General features: G+C 39.3%; 1 protein-coding gene across 7 annotated transcripts in view; it reads right to left on the bottom strand.

The window, feature by feature from the left end:
• Positions 1–13,981, bottom strand: part of DNM1L (dynamin 1 like) — a 48,996-nt gene extending 35,015 nt beyond the window's left edge. For 5 of the 7 annotated variants that reach the window (XM_045554042.1, XM_045554041.1, XM_045554040.1 and 2 more), the window contains exon 1: positions 13,718–13,935. In XM_045554042.1, coding sequence (XP_045409998.1) covers positions 13,718–13,819 — 102 coding nt within the window. In that variant the 5' untranslated portion in view covers positions 13,820–13,935. Of the gene's footprint in view, positions 1–10,899; positions 11,077–13,717 lie in introns of all 7 variants that reach the window. The other 2 variants (XM_045554043.1, XM_045554036.1) reach the window with 2 other exon arrangements.
• Between the last annotated feature and the right edge of the window lie 11,927 nt (positions 13,982–25,908).

Raw genomic sequence — 25,908 nt, forward strand, 5'->3', positions numbered from 1 at the left:
TCCCTGGCTATTGTTTTCTTCTTTGGGGACTTCTGTTATACATGTTAGATCTTCTTTGCCTATTTCCAATATGTCAATTTCTATCAAATTCTTTTTACATGTCTTTCATATTTTTTTTTCATTTGTTTGTTTTTTAGAGACAGGGTCTTACTCTGTCACCCAAGCTGGAGTGCAGGAGCCAATCATAGCTCACTGCAGCCTCGAACTCCTGGGCTCATACAATCCTTCTACCTCAGCTTCCCAAGTAGCTGAGACTACAGGCACATATCACCATGCCTGGCTAATTTTTTTATTTTTTTGTAGACACAGGGTCTTGCCATGTTCCTCAGGCTAGTCTTGAACTCCTGGACTCAAGCAATCCTCCCTTCTCGGCCTCCAATGTGCTGAAGCTACAGGCATGAGGTACCAACGATGCCTGGCCTTATCTTTTTCATTTTCAATGTCTTTCTCCTTTTCAACTTCTTTTCCTCTTAAGGTATTATCTGTTATATTTATTTATGCTTGTGTTCCTTCTAATTTGGGTCATTTCCAAAATAAATTTTATTTCTAATATCTTACTGAGTTCTACTACCTAATTTTTAAATTTTTCTTATGCAAATTTGATTTTTTGAAATGCCGTGTTACCCTCATAATGTCTTTTGTCTTAATATCTCATGGCTTTTCAACTGTTTTGTGGGCATGTCTTTCTTGTGTGCTTTCATTTTCTATAAGGGTCTTATTTTTCTTTAAAAACTTTGTATGAGATTTGACAATTACTTCATACAGCTGATTTTTGAAGGAGGCTTGGCTCAGAATAGCTATTCTAACTCTACACTCTAAAACTCATTTTTGTTGTTTTCACATAGTGTTCAAAATATAGTTTCTTGCTTTCTGAGGTATTTTGGCTCTGTTTATTTCCCCTACTTTTAGCTGGACCTTCTGTTTCCTTTGTCTATATTCTTCAGGGAATACTCAGTACTCAGTTGTATTCTCAGTTCTTTCTCATTGTGAGAATTGGTCCTAGAAGAATGTCGTCCTAGAAGCTTTGGTTGGTTAATTTTAAAAGTTTCACAAAGGGGCTCCAGTCCCTTCAGACTTTACAACAGACCTCTTTCACTCACTCATTATCAGTGTGTGCAAAACCCTTCCAAATTTCAGCTGGTTATCTTAAACTAGTCCTCCAAGCTTTCCAGTGATTGACTGCCTTTGGATATTTTTCAATTCGGATGTTCCACTGCTTCCCCTAATATATTAATAGATAATAAAAATACACAGGTCTTGGAGCTGTTCACGGTTTGTCTCCAAGATACTGGCATATAGTCAACTACTTTTCTTATACATGCTATCAATGTGTTTTTGGTTTTCCTATCCTATTTGTTCTGGTTTTAGGGGAAAGTCATATAGATATTTAGGAAACTATTCTACCACTGCTGTTATTTTCCCAGAATCCCTAATATGGACATTTCTACCTAGAAATACTGACACTAATGTTTAATCTTGTAAGTTATTATTAGTCATAAAAAGGAACAAGGTACTGATAACATGCTATAACATGGATGAACCTAAAATCTTTCTGCTAAGTGAAAAAAGTCAGTCACAAAAGACCAAATATTATTTGATCCTGTTTATATGAAATGTCCAGAAAAGCCAAATGTATAGACAGAAAGTAGATTATGTGGCTGTGTAGATGGCTGGGGCAGAGGGAAATGGGGAGTGACTATGAATGCATACAAAGTTTCTTTCTGGGAGATGATGTATTTTAAAATCAGTTTATGGTTACAGTTGTGCAACTCCACAAATATGCTAAAAAACATTGAATTACAAATTTCAAATAGGTGAACATTATGGTATATAAATTATATCTCAAAAAAGCTGTTAAAAAACAAAATAAAGGAGAATGATTTCTAAAACACATAAAATGTACAAACCATAGATGAAAAGATTGATAATTCAACTACAATAAAATTAAAATTTCTTTTCCTTATATTAATAGCAAATACAGGGAGAAAACATCTGTGATCCATATAACTGACAAAGAATTAGTAACCAAAATGGATAAATGACTCCTACAAATAAATAAGAAAAAGATGACTAACCTAATAGAAAATAATGTGTAGAGATATGAGCAGAAACTCAAAAACAGAACCACTAAGGGCCAAAAAACATAAGATGCTCAAACTCAATAGTAATTGGGGGATGTAATAGAACCCACAATGAGATATCATAAATTTATTCTATTTATTTATTTATTTTTGAGACAAAGTCTCACTCTGTTGCCCAGGCTAGTGAGCCGTGGCGTCAGCCTAGCTCAAAGCAACCTCTAACTCCTGGGCTCACGCAATCCTCCTGCCTCAGCCTCCCAAGTAGCTGGGATTACAGGCATGCGCCACCATGCCCGGCTAATTCTTTCTATGTATTTTTAGTTGTCCAGCTAAATTTCCTTCTATTTTTAGTATAGACGGGGTCTTGCTCTTGCTCAGGCTGGTCTTGAACTCCTGAGCTCAAATGATCCACCCGCCTTGGCCTCCCAGAATGCTAGGATTACAAGTGTGAGCCACCACACCCGGGCGAAATACCATAAATTTAAAATGTGACAATACCAAATACAGACATAAACAAACTTCTCTCCGTTGGAGGGAATGTAAATGGTTACAACCATCCTGAGGAGCAAGTAGCAAAATCCAATGAAAATAAAAATAAATATATCCTACAGTCTAGCAATTCCACTCCTTTATACTTTAGAGAAATTCTCAAACATGTACAATGAGACATTTATAGAAATTTTCCCAGGACCATCGTTTACTAAAACTCTATAGCAAACAATGAGGAACACACAAGTGTTACTCAACAAGAGGATAAATTGTTATATATTCCTATAACGAACCATTATATAGCATTGTAAATGAACAAACTAGGAATATGTGTGCATATGAATAAATTTCACATATTAATATGGTTGTGTTAAAAAATGCAGAGGAACATACATTACATGACACCACTTACTTCAAGTTTAAAACAATATTACATACTGTTTAGATTACTTACTTATGTATTATATGTATAATGAAGTACATGGGGAATAATAAACACCAAATTCAAGAAAGTGGTTCTCTCTCTCTGGGAAGGGGAGAAATTCAACTGGGTAATGTTTTATTTCTTAACCTGGGAAGCAGGTGTAACAGTGTTCATAATATTATTGAAAATGTTTCAAAATAATTTTTGAATGCCTCAAATATGGTACTGGATCTCACATTGAAGAGGTAATAAAAGGGATTAGAACATTTCCCCTTCCCTCTCATATCCCAAGGAGACATTTGGTACAGCCACACAGCTTGAAAACAGGTTATAGACTAACTTCTATGTCCACCCTCCCTGTCTGTACAAGTGGTCTATATTAGCTTAGGTCCAGCTCTGCTGGAAAGCTCAAAGTACTATACTGGAGTCTGCAATACAGGGCTGTAAGCAATTCAGGTAATATTTCAATTTCATTTCACATTATCTTGGATAGGAAATAAAGGGGTAATAAAAAAAACTTTTTTCCGTTCTCTTGTTCATTCATTTATGTTTTGCCAATTTAAAAAGAATAGGTGTAGCGGCCTGGGGCACTACTGTGGCACAGGGCCCTATCCTGGTCAGCAGCCAGCCTTGCCTGATGCCCGACCCTGCATGGCCAGGCAAGTTAGAGGAGCAGCCAGAGAGGGGCGCCCAGAGTCAGGCACAGCAGATCGCACTGGTCCAGGTTTGACATCAATATGCTGGTTTCACTTCTGAGGCAATAAAATGCAAGACATTTGTGTGGCCAAGTTTACTCCAGAAATGAAATACACAGATTACAGGTATTTTGTGATTGGTTGTAGAACTTCCACCTGACACTTAACATGCCACAACCTACTACATTGTGAAAATATAAAAATACCTGAAATGTAAAAGTAAGCCTTATGTTAAAATGAATGGGAATGACACTGTGACTGGTTCTGTGTGGACTCTGGTAACATGGTGATTCCCTGAATGCTTCTAGAAACCAGAGAAACCTATAAATTACAGAAATTACAGACCCTACATTGTTATAATGACTAGGTAGCTCGGACAGCACTTGAGACGTTACCTAAAGATTTCATTCTTGGAATAGGAGATGACCTCCATCCCTGACTCCAGTGGAGTTCTAATGTGAACAAAATGATTTGAACTGCTTTAGTCATTTCAGAATTAGACTGAGTCATTTATTGGAAAATATAGCTCCTAAACCCCACCTAGTTGGTTAGGTTGCTGTTAAAGTAAGTCTCATCTACCTAATGGTCACTCATGCTAACACTTGGAGATTATACATACATGAGTTAATACTCCCACCAAAAATCAATACATTCAAACCAAAACTTTAACACATTGTCTTTATTCCCGAGATCTGAGCAAGATTTTCGGGAATTCTCAACTGTCCCGTGTTTAAGTTGATCTCTCTGCTCAGATTTAATTAATTTTGTTTAAATGTAAATCTGTAGAATGGAATGACCAAATTTTTTTTTAGTAAAACAAAAAAACACATCACCTCCCCAAAAGAAAAAAAAAAAAAAGAATGGTTACAGTAGGGATGGAGACAATTTTATATAATCACAATTTCCCTAGGAACTCTAAATTTTAAAACATTTCTCCATGCATACAACATTTACTGTTGCACACTGGAAGTCACATGCCAGTCTGATTCTCTTTTCCTTTTAAGAAACCTGTTCATCCCTCCTCTTTCTATTTAGAAGCTTGTAGTATTCTTTTGTTTTGTTTTGATTTCAGAAATTTAACCAGGGTTATGTCTCTTCTTTCAATATTTATGTCCAGCAATTGAGACCAGAAAATGTCTTATTTCAGCTCTGGGGAAGTTTTGCCTATTATTTGTTTGATTACGGTTTCTTTTGTCATCTGCTCCAAGTGCTCTTTCACAATCATCAAAGATTAGGACTTTGGCTCTCTTAGCTCTCACCTTCAAGTCTCTTATCTCGTAATAAATTCCATAATCACTGGCTGAGGTGGCTCATACCTATCAGCCCAGCATTTTGCAAAAAAAAATTTAAAATTAGCCATGCATGGTGATGCCTGCTGCTAGTCCCAGCTACTCGGGAGGTTGAGGCAGGAGGATCTCTTGAGCCCAGAATTCACGGCTGCAATGAGCTATGATTCCACCACTGCACTCCAGCCTGGGTGACAGAGAAAGACCTTGCCTCTTTAAAAAAAAAAAAAAAAAGTGATTTTCTTAAAAATGTCATCAGATAGCATTCTTCTGACATTTTCTTTGCACATTAAAAATATAAGAATATTCTAACAATTTCTCCCAAAAAGCTCTCTCTTCACAATGCAAAAAGGAAAGAGCAACACATGAATGATGATAAATTGCAACCAGGGAAAATGACTGGGAGCAATGGGAACTGTGGCTAACTAGATATTGGTTGACCCACCAAAAGCATCCATTGGGAATGCATTGTCAGATTTTGTTTGTTTTTTCTTTTTAAAGGAAAACCCAGAAATCTAAGGCCTTTCAGTATTTGTAAACAGTGGCAACTAATTCATTTCTTTTTAATATTATATACGTCAGCACAATGCAGACCAAATAAAACATATCTGTGAGCTCCCAATTTTTTACCTCTCACCTTGACTCAGTATCATAGTGCTGGCTTCTTCAACAATTGATTAGATCAGCACTTGTTTTCCCCTCATATTAATAATTTAAACACCCAGTGTCCACACTCTTTCCAGGAAGATGAGTAGCCACAGGAGTTCCAAAGTGGCAAAATCACAGCTGGCTTGCTCTGAAAATAGGGCGCTTATTGGCACTCCAAGGTCTTCAGCTTTTTTCATCTTCCCCTACTTCCAAAGTTGACTCAATATCCTGTATTATATTTAGAAGCTAAAGATCTGTGTGCCTGGTCTCAGTGTCACCTTTTAGTTTCTTCTAAGTTGCACTGAATTGGGATTTTTAGTGTTTTGAGTTTATATTTTGAGATGTGGCCTTTCCCTGAAAAGGTTGTTACATTTTTAGCTCTTTTTCTCTGATATCTAGCATCAGTTGGGGGTGAGAAGTTATAAATGTTCATTCATGCCACATTAACCAAGGCTGATTCATTTTTTAACTTCTAAGTTTCTATTTTGCATTATATAAAACAGACCTCTCAATTCTTTATTTTGATATTAATATAACAGATAAAGATGTTCTCTTAATTTTTTAACTTTTATTTAAAAATAATTTTGGATTTACAGAAGACGTTTCCTTAATATTTGTTTCACTTAATTGAAATAAAATATTTCTCTCCTTTTTAAATTTTTCTAAATGGGAAATACTTCATTCTATAAAACAGAATAAGTGCTCCCTAAATAGAACATTTTTAAGAGTGTCCTTAGAAATGTTAACCTTATGGTATTTAAAATAGCTAAACTAGGCCAGGCGCGGTGGCTCACACCTGGAATCCTAGCACTCTGGGAGGCCAAGGTGGGAAGATCGCTCAAGGTCAGGAGTTCGAGACCAGCCTGAGCAAGAGCGAGACCTCGTCTCTACTAAAAATAAAAATGATCTGGACAGGTAAAATATATATAGAAAAAAATTAGCCGGGCATGGTGGTGCATGCTTGTAGTCCCAGGTACTTGGGAGGCTGAGGCAGAAGGATTGCTTGAACCCAGGAGTTTGAGGTTGCTGTGAGCTTGATGCCACAGCACTCTAGCCCGGGCAACAGAGCGAGACTCTGTCTCAAAAAAAATAAATAAATAAATAAAATAAAATAAATAAAATAGCTAAACTAAAATGTTTTTACCCTATAGCTCAAACCCCCCAACCTAGTGACAAAATGTAAATCTGAAGTTTAAACCACTTTATAATCTGTGGTGTTAAAATGCTTTTTTTAAAGAGACAGGGTCTGGCTCTGTTGCCCAGCTTGCCAGTGCAATGGCTATTCACAGGAACAATTATGGCCTTGGATTCGTGGGCTCAAGAGAACCTGCCACCTCAGCCTCCCAAGCAGCTGGGACTACAGGTATTTGCCACCTTGCCAAGCTTAAAATGTGGTTCTTATACTGAACATATAACTCAAAAATATTAACATATCAACCAGAATCCAAACTTTCTAAAATGTTACAGACCTAATAGTCCTTAGGGAGGAATTTTTTCTTGGTTATAAAACTATATGCCCAATGCTCTCTGGATCAAAGAAGAAAAGAGTGAGAGATTTAGATATCTGATAAGGCCATGAACTTTAACAGCAAAAGTAACATCCATAAAGATTCCCACTGTTTCTATAAAAGCAGAGAAGTATGAGATAACTGACATAAATCTACACACCCAAGAAACTCAATGAACTCAAAGCAGGATAAACACAAAGAGGTCCACACTGAGACAAATTATGATCAAAGTGTTGAAAGACAAAAACAAATGTTGAAAGAACCAAGAGAGAAACAAAGAAGCAACTTGTCATGTACAAGGGATCCTCAATAAGATTAACAACAGATACAAATGATTTCTCATCAGAAACCATGGGGGCCAGAGGCAGCCTGAGCTTAAAGTGCTGAAAGAAAAAACCTGTCAACCAAAAATTCTATAACTTAATATTGTTAAGATGGCAATACTCTCCAAAGCAATTTACAGATTCAACATAATCCCTATCAAAATCACAATGGTCTTGTTTACAGAAATGGAAAAGCCAAATCTAAAATTCATATGGAATGGCAAGGGACACTAAACAGCCAAAACAATCTTGAAAAAGAATGAAGTTGGGAGATTCATACTTCTCAGTTTCAAAATATACCACAAAGCTACAATAATCAAAGCACTGTGGTACTGGCATAAGGACAGATATATGGAAAAGAACTGAGAGCCCAGAAATAAACCCATACATACCTCTATGGTCAACTGATTTTCAACAATAGTGCCAAGACTATTCAATGGGGAAAGAAGAGGCTCTTTGATAAAATGGTGCCAGGTCAACTGGATAGTAATATGCAAAAGAAGGAAGTTGAACCCCTACCCTCATACCAGACAAAAATTTACTCACAATGATCAAAGACTAAATTTAAGAGCTAAAACTATAAAATCCTTAGAAAAAAATACAAAATAATAAACCTTCATGACCTTAGATTTGGTGATGTCTTAGATATGACACCAAAAGCACAAACAACAAAAGAAAATATAGATGAATTGAACTCGATCAGAATTAAAAACTTTTGTGCATCAAACAACAAGCATCAAGAAAGTGAAAAGACATGCTAGGCATGGTGGCTCACTCCTATAATGCTAGCACTTTGGGATGCCAAGGCGGGAGGACTGCTTGAGGCCAGGAGTTTGAGACCAGCTCTGAGCCAAAAGTGAGACCCCTTCTCTCCAAAAAAAGAAAAAATTAGCAGGGCATGGTGGTGTAGGCCTGTAGTCCCAGATACTTGGGGGCGCTGAGGCAAGAGGATCACTTGAGCCCAGGAGTATGAGGCTGCAGTGAGCTATGATGACACCAATGCACTCTAGCCCAAGCAACAGGGAGAGACCCTGTTTCAAAAAAAAAAAAAAGTGAAAAGACAACCTACAGAATGGGAGAAAATATTTGTAAATCAGGTTTTGTTAAGGGTCTAGTATCCAGAATATATAAAGAACTCTTACAACTCAAAATAAAGAGACAGTAACTGCAACAAGCACATGAAAAGATGTTCAACATCATTAGTCATCAGGAGAATGCAAAGCAAAACCACAATGAGACTCCACTTCATACCCATTAGGATGGCGATAATCAAAAAGATACATGATTGGCCGGGCACAGTGGCTCACGCCTGTAATCCTAGCCCTCTGGGAGGCTGAGGCGGGTGGATCGCTGGAGATCAGGAGTTCGAGACTAGCCTGAGCGAGATCCCGTCTCTACTAAAAACAGAAATAAAAATCGTCTGGACAGATAAAAATATATATAGAAAAAATTAGCCGGGCATGGTGGCACATGCCTGTAGTCCCAGCTACTCGGGAGGCTGAGGCAGTAGGATCGCTTAAGCCCAGGAGTTTGAGGTTGCTGTGAGCTAAGCTGATGCCATGGCACTCACTCTAGCCTGGGCAACAAAGTGAGACTCTGTCTCAAAAAAAAAAAAAAAAGATACGTGATTTAACAAAGGTTGACCAGGATACAGAAAAATCAAAACCCCTGTACATTCCTGGTGGGAATTGTAAAATGGGGCAGCTGCTGTGGAAAAGTTTGGTGGTTCCTCAAAAAGTTATACAGAATTAACACAGAACCTGGCACTTTTACTCCTAGGTATATACCAAAAGAACTGATAATAGGTACTCAAAGAAATACCTATATACAACTATTCATAGCAGCACTATTCACAATAGCAAAAAGGAAGAAATAACTCAATTGCCCATCAATGGATGACTGAACAAACAAAACGTGGCTTACACATATAATGGACTATTACTCAGCCATTAAATGAAGTACTGGTACATGCTACATGAATGAACCATGTTATGCTAAGTGAAAGAAGCCTGACATAAATCATCACATATTCTACTTCTATGAAATTCAGAATAGGTAAAATTATAGACACAGAAAGTAGATTGGTGGTTGCTATGGGCTGAGGGACTGGAAGAATAGGGAGCGACTGCCTAAGGAGTACAGAGCTTTCTGTAATGAAAATGTTTTAGACCTAGATAGAGATGGGGGTTTCACATTATGAATGTACTAAATGCCACTGAATTGTATACTTTTAAATGGTTAATTTTATGTTATATAAATTCACCTCAATTTTTTTTTAATTAAGAAAAAGCAGTTCATGATCTATACAAAGAAATTACAGAAAAAAGAAAAGGGAGTAAGTTTATCTAAGAACACTCACAAGAAAACAACGTATCACAAGGAATGAAACTATAATCAATAAATGCTAAAATGCAGATAGCAGCGCTCATGGGAAAAAAGAGGCGTCAAACTATGAAAAGAGTCAGCTGTAGGAAAACGAAATAGGCTAAGGGTATAAAGGTGCCTTTTTTCAAATAAAAAATTCCAGAATGATTTAAGGCTTTATAGATAAATAACAACTACTGGTAAGGGTGTGCAGAAACTGGGACCCTCACACACTGTTAGAGGGAATGGAAAATGGTGCACTGTGGAAAGCAGTTTTCCACAGCCACTGTGGAAAACATGTTGGCAGTTTTTCAAAAAGTTAAACATAAGATTATCATATGACCCAGCCATTGCACTCCCAGGTATATCGCCAAGAGAATTGAAAATACACAAAATTCACATAAAAACTGGTAAACAAATGTTCACAGCAGCATTATTCATAATACCAAAAAGCGGAAACAACCCAAATGTCCATCAACTGATGAGTGGATAAACAAACTGTGGTATATCTATACAATGGAATATTATTCAGCCATGCTACGTGCTGGATGAAGCTAAAAAAACATAATGTCGAGCAAAAGAAGCCAGACACAAAAGAACACATATTGCATGATTCCATTAATATGAAATGACCAATAAGCAAATCTATAGAGACAGAAAGTAGATTAGTGACTGCCAGGGGCTGGGAGAGGGCAAAATGGGGAAGTGACTGCTAGTGGGTATGAGGTTTTTTGGGGGGTAATGAAAATGTTCTGGAATTACATAGTGATGATGGTAGCACAACCTTGTGAACATACTAAAAAACCACTGAATCATACACTTTACAATGGTGAATTTTGTTACATGAACAAAATATTTGTTATATTTCAATTTTTTAAATGTAAAATAAAAAACAAGTTGGTTTGCAAATTGGTCATGAAAATCCAAATTGCTTTTCCTTTTACATTTGCCTGAAGATAGTGCTGAAATCACTGAAATAAAAGACAAAGTGAAAAGTACATTACTAGCAACACTAAGCCAGAGTCTCAGGTTAATGTCATCTGCATTGGGATGCCTATATTGGATGGTTTGGATTACATACCTGGAGGGCTCCCCTTTCCAATTCTCAACTTAAGAAATAGTGATTAAATTTCCCAAGTTGAGTCACAAAAGTTGTTTTAAGTCTTATCTCCTTCTCCACCTGCAAAGTACACCATGGTCTAAAAGTATCAACCTTCTCTCTCCCCATTCTCTGTTCTTTTCACACAGACGATCTCAGCTAGAGAAAGAGGAAAGCAATTTATTTAGCTAAATCATAAAAAATGTAAATAACTGACAGCTGTAAACATGATTCCTTCTCCTTAACTCCTCCAAGTCCCTAGCCTCCAAATAAGTATTATTTGGGCAATTTAAGAAATAAAGTTTAAAACATTTAGGGATTGGCAAAGGTTGCCTGGGAAGTGATATTTTAGAGCAAGAATGCCACCAAATCAACATGGTACTGGATAGTGGTATGCCCTAGACTCAACTTTCCTAAATTATTCCTGCTTTTTCCAGTATCATACATTTTAAAATCCAATGATTCACTAGCATACTTTTCAAATTACAAACCATGAACCATCTGCATCAGAATCACCTATGGTGCCTTGCCCACCCCAGACTTATAAAAATCAAAATCTCTGGGGATAGGATCCAGGAAAGTTATTTCCAAAGTGATTCTTATACACACTCAAGTTCGAGAATCACTGTTCTAAAAAGTTCAACAAGATAGGATGGGCCACCACTTAAGGTATAGATAATGTGTAAGACAGAGACTACACCTGTGTTATGAAGACATGATGACCACTACTGAGTTCACTAGTCAGAACTAACTACAAAACACCTGCATATCTGGAACTCATTCACTACACACTACTCTATTAAATATAAACGTGAGGTGTTATACAACATCAAAAGAGTAAAAATGGCAGACATCCCAAAGTAATGGTGTAGTATTCAAAGCAAATAGATTTTTTTTCAATACATTGAGGAAAATATGGGAAAAAGGAAATTGTTTCTAGTCTTTATTTTTTCTGTGCTTGAAAAATAAAGGGTTGAATTTCAGCTATTTAATAATAAGGACATGGATTGGAGATAACTCTCGTTAAATCAAGTCAAAAAATTGATCCCTTGAAAAATTTCAAACACCAACATGCAAATGTGGCATAACTGTCACTACTAGGATGGTTTTGGTCAGCACATGTTAATGGCTTTCAGGAGGATGGAATCTTTACTTTTCTCCCCTGGCCCTCCCTATTTTGCCAACTAACAGGTCTAATGACTGAAATAAATTATTTTGTGTAAGAAAAATCCTTCTTAATTTTGAACTATTTATGCTGCCACACTATAGCCCTGATTCTTTTACTGCTTCATGATCAAAAAGCACTGAGAATGTCTTTAAAAAGTATTTGGAAAGTTTCTTGTCTGCAACTAGGCAACACTTCCAAATTACTACAAAGATGATTTAACTTATATCATCTCCTCTAATTCCATTTACAAAAACAGATCAGTTGTGATGATAAAAGTCCCAGTGTTCTAAAATATTATCTAGTTAGAGTGAGCAATATTTATTCATTCAAAATATTTATGGAGCACCAATTACATGCCCCAGACTGAACAAAATATGCTCAATAAAAATATTGCTCAAAATTTATTATTTTTGATTCTGAGTCTCCAATCATTACAAACTTAAGTGTTACAAATAATAGAATACACTATTGGTACCAATCCTACAGCAGACCAAGGAAATTTGTTTCTAAAATAACTTTTATTGCTTTAATTATTTAAAAGCCAAAAAAAGTACAGATGTCTATGGTTTACAAGGTTTGCAGTGTTTGGATATCCACTAATATTTTGAACAGTAAGTTCCTTCTTATAATATTTACACCTTATACTTTTAATTTGTAGCAAGATGTAGCGATGCACCTCATGGAAAATGATAGGAAAACCACCACCTTCTGAAAGAAAAGATACTATTAAGAAATGAAAGTACTTAAAATCGATATATTGAGTAATCTCTAAAAAGGGCTTCTCTGAACTCTAATATTAATAAAAGTCCTATGACTCTTCTTCAGTCACGAAAAGCAGAGAAAATGAAACTTAACACTTCTGTAACTCATTTATTTTCTCGACATTCATGCACATAAAAAATTACGAGTTATCTGAGACCCAACATGAAAAGGCCACAGAACCTGATGGCCAATTTAGGTCACGATCACAAAATTGTGGAAGACAAAAACCACAGCCTACGCCGAAAAATTGGATATTCCTTCCTAACACCTACAGAACTCCAGGTACACGTGGGGATTTTTTTTCACTGGTTCGGCGTTCTCGAAACCTGGAGAGGTTACGCTGTAGGAAAACACTCTGGCAATGCACAGTAGTGGCCTCTCAGCCTAGATAGCGCGGTTGCAAAACTGACTCTGCAGCCCTTGATCAAGGCAAAGAGGGAAGTAAAACACCCCGCCGCGCAGAAGCCAACCGAGCCCGGCTAGCCGGCACACCACGCGCCCAGCGTGGCCCGGGTACCCCGCGCGTCCCCCAGGTGCCCTTGGAAGCAGCTGCCCGAGGACCACGCCGCGCCCGGTCCCAGCGGACTCCAGCTCCGCCCGCCGACCTAGCCTTCCCACTCCCAGCCCCCGGGGCCCGCCGGGCCTGCCGCGCCGGCTCCGCCCCTCGCCTCTCGGCCGAGCCCCGGATCCTCCGCCTCGGTGCAACGCAGTCCCGGGCGGGCAGGCGCGGCGGAGCCGCGAGAGCCCCGGGGCCCCATCAGGGCCCTCGTCCCACCGGCCGCCAAGGCCGACCCAGAAGAGGGCACTGCAGCCCAGACCAGGCCTGCGTCCCGGGCTCTGGCCTGGGCCAACGCCGCCCTCGTCTCTCACCTGCGTTCCCACTACGACGATTTGAGGCAGCTGGATGATGTCGGCGCCCACTGTGTTGAAGACGTCCTGGAGCTTGTTGATGACAGGAATTAGCGCCTCCATGACTCAGAAAACAGGGGACCCCCGCCCGCCCGGCCACCGCAATGAATGGGGCCGGGGCCCAGAACTCGCCTCCTTCCTCCTCTCCTCCGCCTTCTCCTCGGGAGCCGGCACCCATTGGACCCGGCCCGCCCGCTACCTGCCCCCTCCCGGCAGGCCATGCGCCATGAGGGGTGGGAAAGAACAAAGCCTGCCGGGAGTTGTAGTTCTGGCACAGGGCAACACGCTTGCCTACGGCTTCCAGAAGGCTGCGCGGCACGGGCGGGCCCGAGCAGGCGTGGAGGGGTGCGTGGGGCGGGATGTTTCCCCGCCTCCTGTCCAAAGGCTAGGGTTGAAGCCAGGAGAGTAGGAGGGAAGAGATACACTCATGCTTGTCCTCAAAGTATGATGGATGTGAAAATGCCAGGTGTACATATGTGTTAAGTACAGCGACATTTGTCTTGATTATCCAGAGTGTCATTTCCTTATGAGGAACTTTCTTAAAAAGGACAGGTTGGAAAAACTTAATCAAAGAATAAGATGGCCACAGACACCCAGCTGTGTGCAAAAGGTCTGTACGCTGATACTAGAATATATGGGTTGCTATTTGCAAAACTACAAAGCCAGCCCAGGTTAGAACGCGCGGATTCTCCAGGATTTATGGGAAAAAAAAGTGTTCAGAAAAAATCTTACAATGTTGGCGTTTTAGAGGGGAAGAGCTGAGCCCTTATTCTCTACATTCCTTATAAACCTTTATTTGCTATGGCCTGATTCTGGCAAAATAGAGATCTGATAACTAACTGCCTTGCTTGCTTTTTGCTAAGTATTCTATTTCTAAATGTTGTTTTTCTTTTTAGATAAATAATATCTCTACTCCAAACCTTCGAAGATTTCCTATCTCAAAGTAAAAATGGTGACATTTGAGCAAAGACCTAGAGCAGATGAGGGGGAAGTCCCCTTCCCGACTTTATTTTTCTACAAGGCACTTATCTCCTAACACACTAGTATTGTGCTTGTGTGCTCTCTCTTGCTAGGTTATCAGCTCCTAGAAGACAGGGATTTTTGACTCTTTTGATCACTGATGTATCCTTAGCCCCTAGAAAGCGACAAACAAGATGATCACAATCGCAGTCCCCTCTGAATTTATTATCTAACACAGGAGACAGGTGATGACGCCATTATAAATAAATGGGTAGGTGCTATGACTGTATTATGGAGTGCATAATAGGAAAACTTTTTTCCAGTCTGAGGGGGAGGGGTAGAAGTTCAAGAAAGACCTAGAAGTTACTAGAGTTAATCTCCGTGAGGGCAAGGACCACCTACGGTAGTGGAAGTTGTGTACTACACAACTCCAGTGGGTACCATTCACCTGCACAGCTGTGCACAGCAGCCCTGGAATGACTTGATTTGTTCTGCAGGAGAAATAGTAGGCACTTAATAAATATTTTTGAACAAATGAATGAAATGAGCTAAAACCTGAAGATCCAATAGTGGTATTTTCACACCTTGTCAAGTGTTGTGAACATCCCCTTCTCTTTTGATTATTTTTAAAAACAAAAATTTCAGAGACAAAATGGGGGAAAAAGCCAGAGCTCCAAAAAACAGAGTTCAATTCCAAGTCTCTTATTTTCTACCACAGATAATATTACAGAATAGTGAGATATTACCCACTTGCTTCTCACCCCTCTGTTGATGGAGCTTTTTGTTCTCTTCTAAATATTAATAGAAAACTGTGAGTAGTCTCTGCTCCTTCCAACAAGAAAAGGCGGACAAAAAGAGGGATTAGGCTCATGGTGAAGCTTCACGGACATCAGAACCAGTAACTACTTTAAAGGGTCCAGGTGCCCCTGGGCAAAAACGATGCAACTACAACTGTTTTTTCCTTATTTGTGGCAACAATAGACATGATCTTTTCTTATTTGCTAGTGGCAAAATTAGAAAGGCAAACATACATATATTCCAGAAAGTGAAATGTTAAGACTTTTGCATGACATTATATATTTCCATGGAAATTATGTTACCTCTTGGGATGGAACATCCAGAGCCTTGTATTTAATGTGCATCTTTTTCTAGCAGGAGAAAGGATCACATGGCCAGTGCTCAAAAGTCTCCCTATCCCTACTGCCACCAATCAGATTTAAGCAGGATTGTCCAGTAGCTAACTATAGACTCTAGAGCATTGAGTTAATCAGGCACAGAGGAAAAGAAACAGGAAATGATAAGGCCTTGAAAAAGAGTGGCTCTAATTTGATAACTTTTTTAAAAACATAAGGCAGGATACTCTATGCACAGTGTGTTTCACTGGAGGGAAACAAAGCAAACCAATTTGGGTTTTCACATTTTAAGTTCAGAACACTTGTTTGTGGGAAAGCCATTTAGTCAATAAGTCTTTCCTCATTAACACAGGATAATGTGTTCCTCAGCAAGTTGCTATGGAATCACAGTAAGCCACTATTAGGTATTATCTCAAAAGGCCTTTATAGAAACTCTTCTAGCCTAATGGTGGTACCTATAGTACCAGCTACTCAGGAGACTGAAACTGGAGGATCACTTGAGCCCAGGAGTTTGAGACCAGCCTGGGCAACATAGTGAGACCCCATTTGACAAAAAATAACAGAAAAATTAGCTGGGCATCGTGGTATGTGCCTGTAGTCCCAGCTACTTAGGAGGCTGAGGCAGTAGAATCATTGAGCCCAGGAGTTCGTGGCTGCAGGGAACTATGATCACACCACTGCACTCCAGCCTGAGCAACAGAGTGAGACCCTATCTTAAAAAAAAAAAAAAAGAGGCTATTTGGCTTACTTGCAACTTCTACACATATACACATATTGCCCTGTTTCTTCCTTTGTTTCCTCATTTAGTCAACACATATTTATGAAGTACTTATTAGGCAATTTTTTTTTGAAATAGGGTCTCTCTATGTTACCCAGGCTGGTCTCAAACTCAGCCTCCCAAGTGGCTGGGATTACAGGTGTGAGGCACCACACTTGGCCTTATTAGGTATCTTGATCTTAGCCAGCCATTATATTTTGCTGGAAGCCAAGGAGGAGCTGTGGGCATGACAGTAACATGCCCTGCCTCCTTTATCAATAGTGAGCTCACTAAGGACAGAAATGGTGGTCTTATTTAGCTAATTTTCCCCACTACCTACTAGGATGCTTGTTATATAATACCAGTCTACTGGACTTGCGTTTTCTTTTCTTTTACTTGGAAAGTCTGGCATAACAAGGATTTAAGCAGCTCTGAATGGATTCAATTGCAACCAGGATTTGCAATCAAAACCAGCCAACACACAAGAAGCTGCCTTGGCATAAGACTTCTCACCAGAGTAGCTGCCAAATTACTTAGCCAGGGAATAGGCTGGCTTTGTTCTCACTTAAAATCCCTAATGAGAGGAAGTTTATTTTGAATTAAATTAATAACTAGAAATTAATAGTTCTTGAAAAGGGTAATTCAGACTATTTTTATAGCATGTGTCCAATATCATTTTATGCCAACATTTGATCACCAATCACAGCCAAGCTGCCATTATCCATGCCTTCAAATCATAGCAGTGAGTGCTGATCTAATATTAATATAAAATATACTATTCTGATGGGGAAGCCTCTTTGTCATATTTTGGAAACTGTCCGTGTTTTGCAAAGATAATAAAGTAAACAGATTTAATCAATTTGCTACTCCCTAGGCCTTGAGCTTAACATACTCTGTTAGCAGGTGCAGGAAATTGTCTGCAGATGGTGGAATCAGCCAGATGGTTCAGAAGCCGGAAATTGAATCTGGAGAGATACTGACAGCCCATTAGAGGGCAGTGTGACAACACAATTAAGCTCAGTAAAGGCCAAAAGAACAGGAGATCCAGTCTTGTCTCATCTCCCTTTGACTGTTTTCTTCCCTTTGCTCCACATTCACGCCCACACCCCAATGGAACATAGCCCTCTTTTTCATCCTGCCACCATCAAAACATGTGCCACCATCTGCCACCATTTCAAAACATCTTTGAAATGATAGAATGATTTTATATCACAGCAATGACAACAACTAAAATCACGTTAGACGTCCCTTTTCTTAAATCTTAAACTACTTCACCTGCCCTGTTTATGAAAATTTCTCATAAGCCTCTTTTCTTTACAACTACACTCTAGGTTCTCAAAATGTTGTACGGCACTCTTAGAAGCTCCTCAAATCTCCTTTCTCCTCTGTTTCTCGGGCTTCCTTTTGGTCTCCCCTACCCCAACTCAATTCACCCACATTTTAGGTAAAGAGAAATTTAGCTCTCAGCCCTTGGTTAGCTACCTTTGCATGTCCAAAGGCTCATCACTAGTTACTCTAGCTTTAGCAGCCAGGTCTAGAAGAGTCTTTGAACACCTTTTGTTTCTAATTCCCCAACCAGTCCATCTAATCAGTACTGGGCAGCACCAGTCTTTTTTAGTTTTAAGAGCCAATTTTCTAGATATGCCATATATGTCTAGATGAGATGTAAGACACATCAGTGATGCAACTAGTAAATAAATGAATAAGGGAATATAAGATACTAAATACAGTATATATAATGTGCATGAAGGTTTATCTAACAGCTGACTTTTTGTTTCTTTATAATGATTTTCATTTATTCTAATTCTAATTCTTCAGTTACTGCATGTTTGACTAAAAGGATGGACAGGTTCATGGTTGAATGAATGATTGAATAAAGGTTTTGCTTATTAATTATACTTCATCTGGGCTAGTCCGGTACGAACAAGTTGCTATTAATATTTTAGAACTGATCCAGCATGATAAAAAGAGTTCTAAATTAATCACTTTCTTTAAGAAGCTATACCCTAACTTCCAACCTCTTATCTATGAAATGGAATAATAATGAAATACTAAGAATGTTGACCTAACAAAAGTTTTAAATATTAGCAGTACTATTAATAGTCAGTTAATACTAACCTAAAAAATGATCTGCTCCAAAACCCAGACAACAGTTTTAAATGTGTGCCACTATTCATACCAGCAGTAAAAACAAAAGGAAACAAAATAAAAATGTAAACATAAAAATGAACATTAAATACTGTATTAAATATTAAAGATACAAAAGTGAGCAAAACAAACTGACATTCCTCAAAACTCCTCAAATATCTTTTCTTCTCATTCCCTCCTCTCAAGGGGAAAATGGGCAGTTAGCCAGTGCTCTAATGGAGGTCGGCATGTAGGAAAGGGACCTAGCCTGGGCTTCCGGGGTTGAAGGATGAATAGGAGTTGACCAGACAAAGATGAAGAGAAAGAACTTTTCAGCCAGGAAGAGGGAGCAGCTTGTTCAAAAATGAAGAGGATACATTCCAGATGCTTAAGTTTAGCGTGGCTAAGAATAGGGCATGAGGGTCTGTGGGAGAATGGTGAATTGCAAGGCTAGACAGCTGGTCAGAGGTCAGCCCATGAAAAAAACTCGATGCCAGGGCGAGGAGATGTATCCTGAGAAAGTCAGACAGGTGAGCAGGGGAGATACATGATCGCATGAGTTTTGCAAAGATCACCTACCCACATTCCAGTGGATCAGGGTGAGGTAAGGGAGAAAGGGAAGCCAGATAGGGGGTGTCGCAGTAATTCAAGTCAGAGATGATGGCATTGTATACCAGGGTGGCAGTGTGGAGATGGAGACACTTGGACAAATTTAGAATAGGTGCACTTGTCCAGAGACTATAAAGTAGAAGAAAAAATGGACAAGGTGAGATGGGCAATATGAACATTTAAGAAGACACAAAAGAAGCATGTTCAAGAAAGAGACCATAAAACAGTGACCAAAAAGATAAAAGAATAAAAAAGAGAATGGCTTGTTCAAAATGGATTTCAGGTTCCTGTGTGGGGGCTTTACTTTGCTTCTGAAGCTAAAAACTACGTTTCCCTAATATTCTTGCAACTAAGTGTTCCAGATATAATTTTAGTTTCATAAAATAGATACATGCCCTCAAGGCTTAAATCCTGAATTAAATTGCAAAAGGACAGAGGAGTTACACAAGACATCCATTTTGCTTGTTCAGTATCGTGGGAGGCATAACATGGTTCTAGAGTTAATGGTTCTCATGATGTCTTCCTGATTCTCAGTAGCTGAGATGAAGAGATCCTGAGAGCCAGCTGCTGATTGTGGTGAACATATCAGTCACTCCTGGTGCACCAATTTTGTGGCATTGTTCTGGGAGTAATTCCTGGATGTTGTAGCCTAAAGCCTGTTTCCCCAGTCATTCCCTCAGATTTGTAAGCATCTAATTCCCTGTATTAAATCTCTTTCTGAATAAACTTACTAGAGGAATGTATTTGGTATGGGGCTGCCGTAACAAAGTGCCACAGCCTGGTTGGTTTAGAACAACAGAAATTTCTTGTCTTATAGTTCTGCAGGCTAGAAATCCAAGATCAAGGCATGAGCAGGATTGGTTTCTTTTGAGGGCTGTAAGAGAATCTGTTCCATGCCTCTCTCCTAGCTTTTGGTGACCCCAAGCATTTCATGGTTTGTGGCAGCATCACTCCAGTCCCTGTATCCATCTTCACGTGTGTGTTCACATGATTTTCTCTCTGTCCATCCCTATCTCTGTGTCTAAATTTTCTGCTTGATAAAAACACCAGTCATGTTGGATTAGGGCTGACTCTAATGACCTCATTTCAACTTGATTACCTCTGTAAAGACCTTACTTACAAATAAGGTCCTATTCTGAGATACTGGGGAGGGTTAGGGATTCAACATATCTTTTTGGAGAGCCACAGTTCAACCCATAACAAGGAGTATGACAGATATAATTAGTCATTCATCAAATATTCATATGGGTCCCCATATTTCCTAGTCTCCTTTGCAGTTTGGTTGGGGCCATGTGACTAGTTCTGCAATAACTGTGGCCAGAGGTGACATGCATTCCCTCTGGGTTGAGTCGGGGAAAAGCCTTGCTCAACCCTCTAGCTCTCTTCCCACGCTTTGACAAACCCTGAAGCCACATGTTGAGAGAGTGATGTAGCAAGAGGGTCAACCCTCAGTCAGCCTGGGTCCCCAAGTGTCTCTGTAGAATAGGATCCCCTGCCAAAACACATTAGACATGTAACATCAGCAAGAAGTAAACCTTTGTGGTGTAAAGACACTAAGATTTTAAGATTTGTCTGTTGCAGCAGTTGGTGTTAATTATCTTCATTAATATAAGTGATTTCTGTTGTCTGTAACCTAACTCTGATGCACATATTAAGGGAAAAGTTCCTGCCCTTGGGGTTCAGATTGTGTCCTAAAGTGGGCATTTCAAAGCATCTACTAAAAAAAAGTATGCCCCTCCCCAACAAAGAGTATCCAAGGATAAGAGTACAAAAATCTGTATATATTAATATTTGTATCAGTCTGTTCAGGCTGCCATAACAAGATATCTTAGACTGGGTGGCTTAAACTATAGAGATTAATTTTCTCACAGTTCTGGAGACTAGAAGTTCAAGATCGAGGTGCTAGCAGGGTTCTGGTGAGGCCTCTCTTCCTGGCTTACAGATGGCTGCCTTGACATGACCTTTCCTCTGTGTGTTCCCATGCACCTGTGTGTGGAGAGAGTGAACTTTGGTATTTCTTCCTGTTCTTATAAGGACTCCAGATTCCAGTTCTATCAAGTTAAGGCCCCACCGTTACGAATTCATTTAACCTTAATTACCTCCATAAAAGTCATATCTCCAAATACAGTCACATTGGGGGTTAGGGCTTCAACCTATGAATGGGGGTGGTGGAGGGACACAGCTCAGTGCACAACAAGGTCATTAAATGAGTAATGTAAAATATGAAAAGCTCCTCACCTCTGATCATGCTTTCTAGATGGGAACCACTGTTAACATCTTCTTTCTATTCTTCATACTTTTCATGTTCAGACACAGGCATATAATGTACATTAGAACATATAAACACATATAGTTCTATTTTTTTTTTTTTTTGCTTACAGTAGTTAAAAAGCTCCTTTTACTATAGGTTTTCTTTACTCGTCACTATATTACATAGATAGCTTCCACATCAGTACATAAAAATCCCTAAATATTCTTTCCAACAGCTGCATAGTATTCTCTTGCAAGGGTTATAATAATTTAAGTTTTTCTCTTGGTAAATGATAGATAACTTTGAATTTCTTATGGACAATGTTGCAGAAAATATGCTTGTACATGTATATTTTCATACTTATGTTTTTCAGTGTGGTAGATTTCTAGAAGTGGAATTGCTAAGTCAAAGGATATGCGTCTTTAAAATTTAAATAAGTGTTGCCAAATTGTCATTCAAAAAGTATGCCAGTTTATTTCTAGTTTCCCTACACCCACCCTGGGGTAGTATCAATATTTTTAGTTTTGCTAATTTATAGGTTAAAAAAGATGAAAGAAATAGGTTTAAACAGCAGTCATTTTCCAAAAAAAGAATTATTGCTTTTTATTTTGCTATTAGTAAATTTTTGCATATATTGGTTTTTTATATTTCTTTTTCTGTGAATTACCTATTCATATTTTTTGCCCATTTATTTGTATGAGTTTGTTATATTTATTATGGCAAATAAGCTTTGTTATATACGTTGCAAATATTTTCTCTTTATATGTCTTTGTCTTTTAATTTTGATAATGATATTCCTAAGTGTGTGGAAGTGAAGTTACAGGGCCAAATCTGGTAGGTGATACAGGGTTTGTGTTTGGAGGGTTAGGAATCTGACTCCAAGCATGAGAATGGACCAGGGCAGAAACAGACCCTACAAAGGCTTTCTCAGAGCCTAAGTGCAGCACTTAGAATACTTTATCTGAAATCAGCCCAGCCTATTGGCCTGAATAAAAATTTTGAATCCTGAAGAGGAGATTTTTATATTTTATTAGTACTAACACGGAGCCCACCAGCTACCTTATTTGTATCCATGGCACCCACTAATGACCAGGGGCTTTGGCTGAGAGATCAGAACCTTATGGATAAACAGAAATGGAGAGAAGGCTGGGTGCTGTGGCTCTTGCCTGTAATCCTAGCACTTTGGGAAGCTGAAGTGGGAGGATTGCTTGAGCCCAGGAGTTTGAGACCAGCCTGGGCAATAGCGAGACTCCAAGGGAAAAAAAACTTAGCTGGGCATAGTCCCAGCCTGCCTGAGGCTTACACCTCTAGTCTGCGTAGCTAACTAACTGCAGGTTCTCTAAAAGCCACTTTCCTGTCCTGGCTCCCAGCCACCTTGCCAACTGTATGTTATAGATATCACATCTCACTCTCCAAGTCCCATTACAAAACATTAGCATGGCTGTACGCAGTGGCTCTATGCCTGTAATCCTAGCACTCTGGGAGGCTGAGGCAGGAGGATCGCTTGAGGTTAGGAGTTCAAGACCAGCCTCAGCAAGAGCAAGACCCTGCCTCTACTAAAATAGAAAGAAATTAGCCAGGCAACTAGAAAAAAAAAAAATAGGATAAATTAGCCGGGCATGGTGGTGCACGCCTGTAGTCCCAGCTACTCAGGAGGCTGGAGCAAGAGGATTGCTTGAGCCCAGGAGTCTGAGGTTGCTGTGAGCTAGGCTGACACCATGGCACTCTAGCCCAGGCAACAGAGTGAGACTCTGTCTCAAAAAATAAAATAAAATAAAACATTAGCATGTTGACAACCTAGTTACCTTTAGATTACCTTTAGATCACGCAAAAGAGCATATGTCCTCAAGCTAGGAGCTTCTCTGCAGCCTGTTTTTATTTATTTATTTTTTTTAAGAGATGGGGTCTTACCATGTTGCCCAGGCTGGTCTCAAACTCCTGGGCTCAAGTGATCCTACTGCCTTAACCTCCTGAGTAGCTGGGATTACAGGCACAAGCCACTGTGCCCAGCCTGCAGCCTGTTTTAGATTTTATTTTTTCACAAAGAAAGGATGGAAATGAATTAAAGAATAAAAATGATGTGTATAAAAGGGAAGGTAATAATCATCTGAACTCTCCTGACACTTCATCAAATATCTTGCCCTAGGCATAACTATCACTAAAGGTTTCCTAGGTATGCTTTCGGAAATTTCCCATGCAGGTGTAAGTGGGAGTAGAATCATACTGTTTTACAATTTGTTTTTTTACATTTTCACTACTATCTTGTAGGCATCTTTCAAAATCAATGTATGTAGCATCACCTTATTCTTTTTTAACATCTGCAAATGTATGTGTATATGTAGAACACAGTTTGTTTATGATAGGGTTTGTTTTTTAAAACTGCACTGGTGCCTCAAAAGTATGAAAGTATGACATACACCCACACTGATACAGCTTGAAAATTATTGTTGGAGTGAGTACTAATAAACAAAAAGAAGCTATGTTGCTTACCTAACATAATCCATGTATGGTGGGAGGTAGGTGGCCTTGAATAGGTTATATGCTGTTTAAGCCTCAATTTTCCCATCTGCAAAAAAGGACCAACATTACTTGCCATGGAAGGTTGTGATACGATTTGACAAGATAATGCATTTGGTTCCACCTGGTGTGGTGGAAATGGTGTTTTGAGGTTGCAGTGTAAGCGTGTTCTTTTAAGGCATGGTTTTACAGACAGACAGAACTGTGCTGGAATCCAGGTTCTGCTATTTACCAGTTCTGACCTGGGATGAGTCATGGGAGCTCTCTGAGCCTCAGTTTCCTCATCTATAAAATACTCGGGTGAAAGGGTGGTTGTGAGATTTGAAATGAAATAATGCACATAAAGCGCTTAAAAGTGTCTGTTTCATGAAATGTGCTCAATAGTAGTGGCTATTCTTATCAAGTTTGAGCCCTGAAGCTAGATACCTCTGGGCTCAAAATCTGCCTCTGCCACTCCTTAGTTATTTATCCCTAAGAAGTTCTTTTAAAGTTGTTGAGCCTTAATTTCTTCATCCTACCTTACAGGATTATGAGGGTAAATAGATGCTTAGCATAGTCCCCTAACACGGTAGATACAAGCACTTCGCTCTGTGTTCAGGTCTTTGAAGGGGAACACACATCAGCTACTTCTCTCTTCCCAGCTCTTCTCTATACACATGAAGTGTGTTTAAACTCCAGTATAGGCATATTGAGGATACATTTTAAAGCCAGAAACCCTGTGCCCGTTTGTCCTGTTAAATCTTTTAAAGTCCTTTTTACAGGCTCAGTCTTACCCAACTGCTCACAAGACACGAAATATAATGAAATAGTGATATGTTTATATTCAGATCTGAACGTTACTCATTTAATCAAGAAAAAAATCCACAGAGGACTTCTTTCTTCGAGGCATACGTTTTCACAGCAAATAACTTAAGTTATTAAATAACAACTCACATGAGTTCCACTTCCCTGTTGTATTTACAAGTTCAATAGGAATACTAATCATAATGACATGTCGCAGGGGTGTGAAGTGGTTATTGGAAACTCTTTATTATGGCCCAGCGGCATGGCAAAGCTGAGGAAATAGGCTTAGGAAGATGTTAATTAAGCTAGAGAAATAGAGATGGCTCTGGAAAAGTTTAGCAATCCTGGTTCAAGGCCATTTAAGGACAGTGCTTCTCCAACTCTGCAGGTCACAGATCATGTTCCCAGTCCACTGGTATTCAGGCTATTCTTGTCTCTCCATGTGTTCCCAGATTTCATACAAAAGATAAGGAGTCACTTTGCTCAAGGGACCTTATTGCTAAAGATTCACCAACTACATACTGAGACTCTAAGGAAATTACTTAAGGCCCATAAAGCTTTCTGGTTAGATGCCATCGTCTTTCCATTTGGAGCAGAGGGAAGTAGAACATTGGACAGAGGGACAGAAGAAAGAAGGACAGGGTTGCAGAGAAGTCGCAGCTGACAATCTTGGCTCTGCTTCATCCGTGCTTGGGGACAGGGGAGGGGAATGGGTGGCCAGAGAAATAGAGGCTCTGGAGCAGGGCTTTTCAGCCTCAGCACCATTGACATTTTGGGCCAGATAATTTGCTGTGGGGAGCCGTCCTGTGAATTATAGGCTGTTTAGCAGCATCCCTGGCCTCTACCCCCACGACGCCAGTAGCATCACCAGCACCCCCTCATTCCTACCGCACTAGTGACAACCAAAAATATCTCCAGACTTTGCCAAATGTCCCTGGGGAAGAAAAAAAAAAGGGGAGGAAGGAAACCTGGTTGAGAATCATTGCTCTGGAGCGTGAGGGGGCAAAAAATAGGG

The sequence above is a fragment of the Lemur catta genome, chromosome 6 (assembly GCF_020740605.2).
Source record: "Lemur catta isolate mLemCat1 chromosome 6, mLemCat1.pri, whole genome shotgun sequence".
Classification (NCBI taxonomy): Eukaryota; Metazoa; Chordata; class Mammalia; order Primates; family Lemuridae; genus Lemur; species Lemur catta.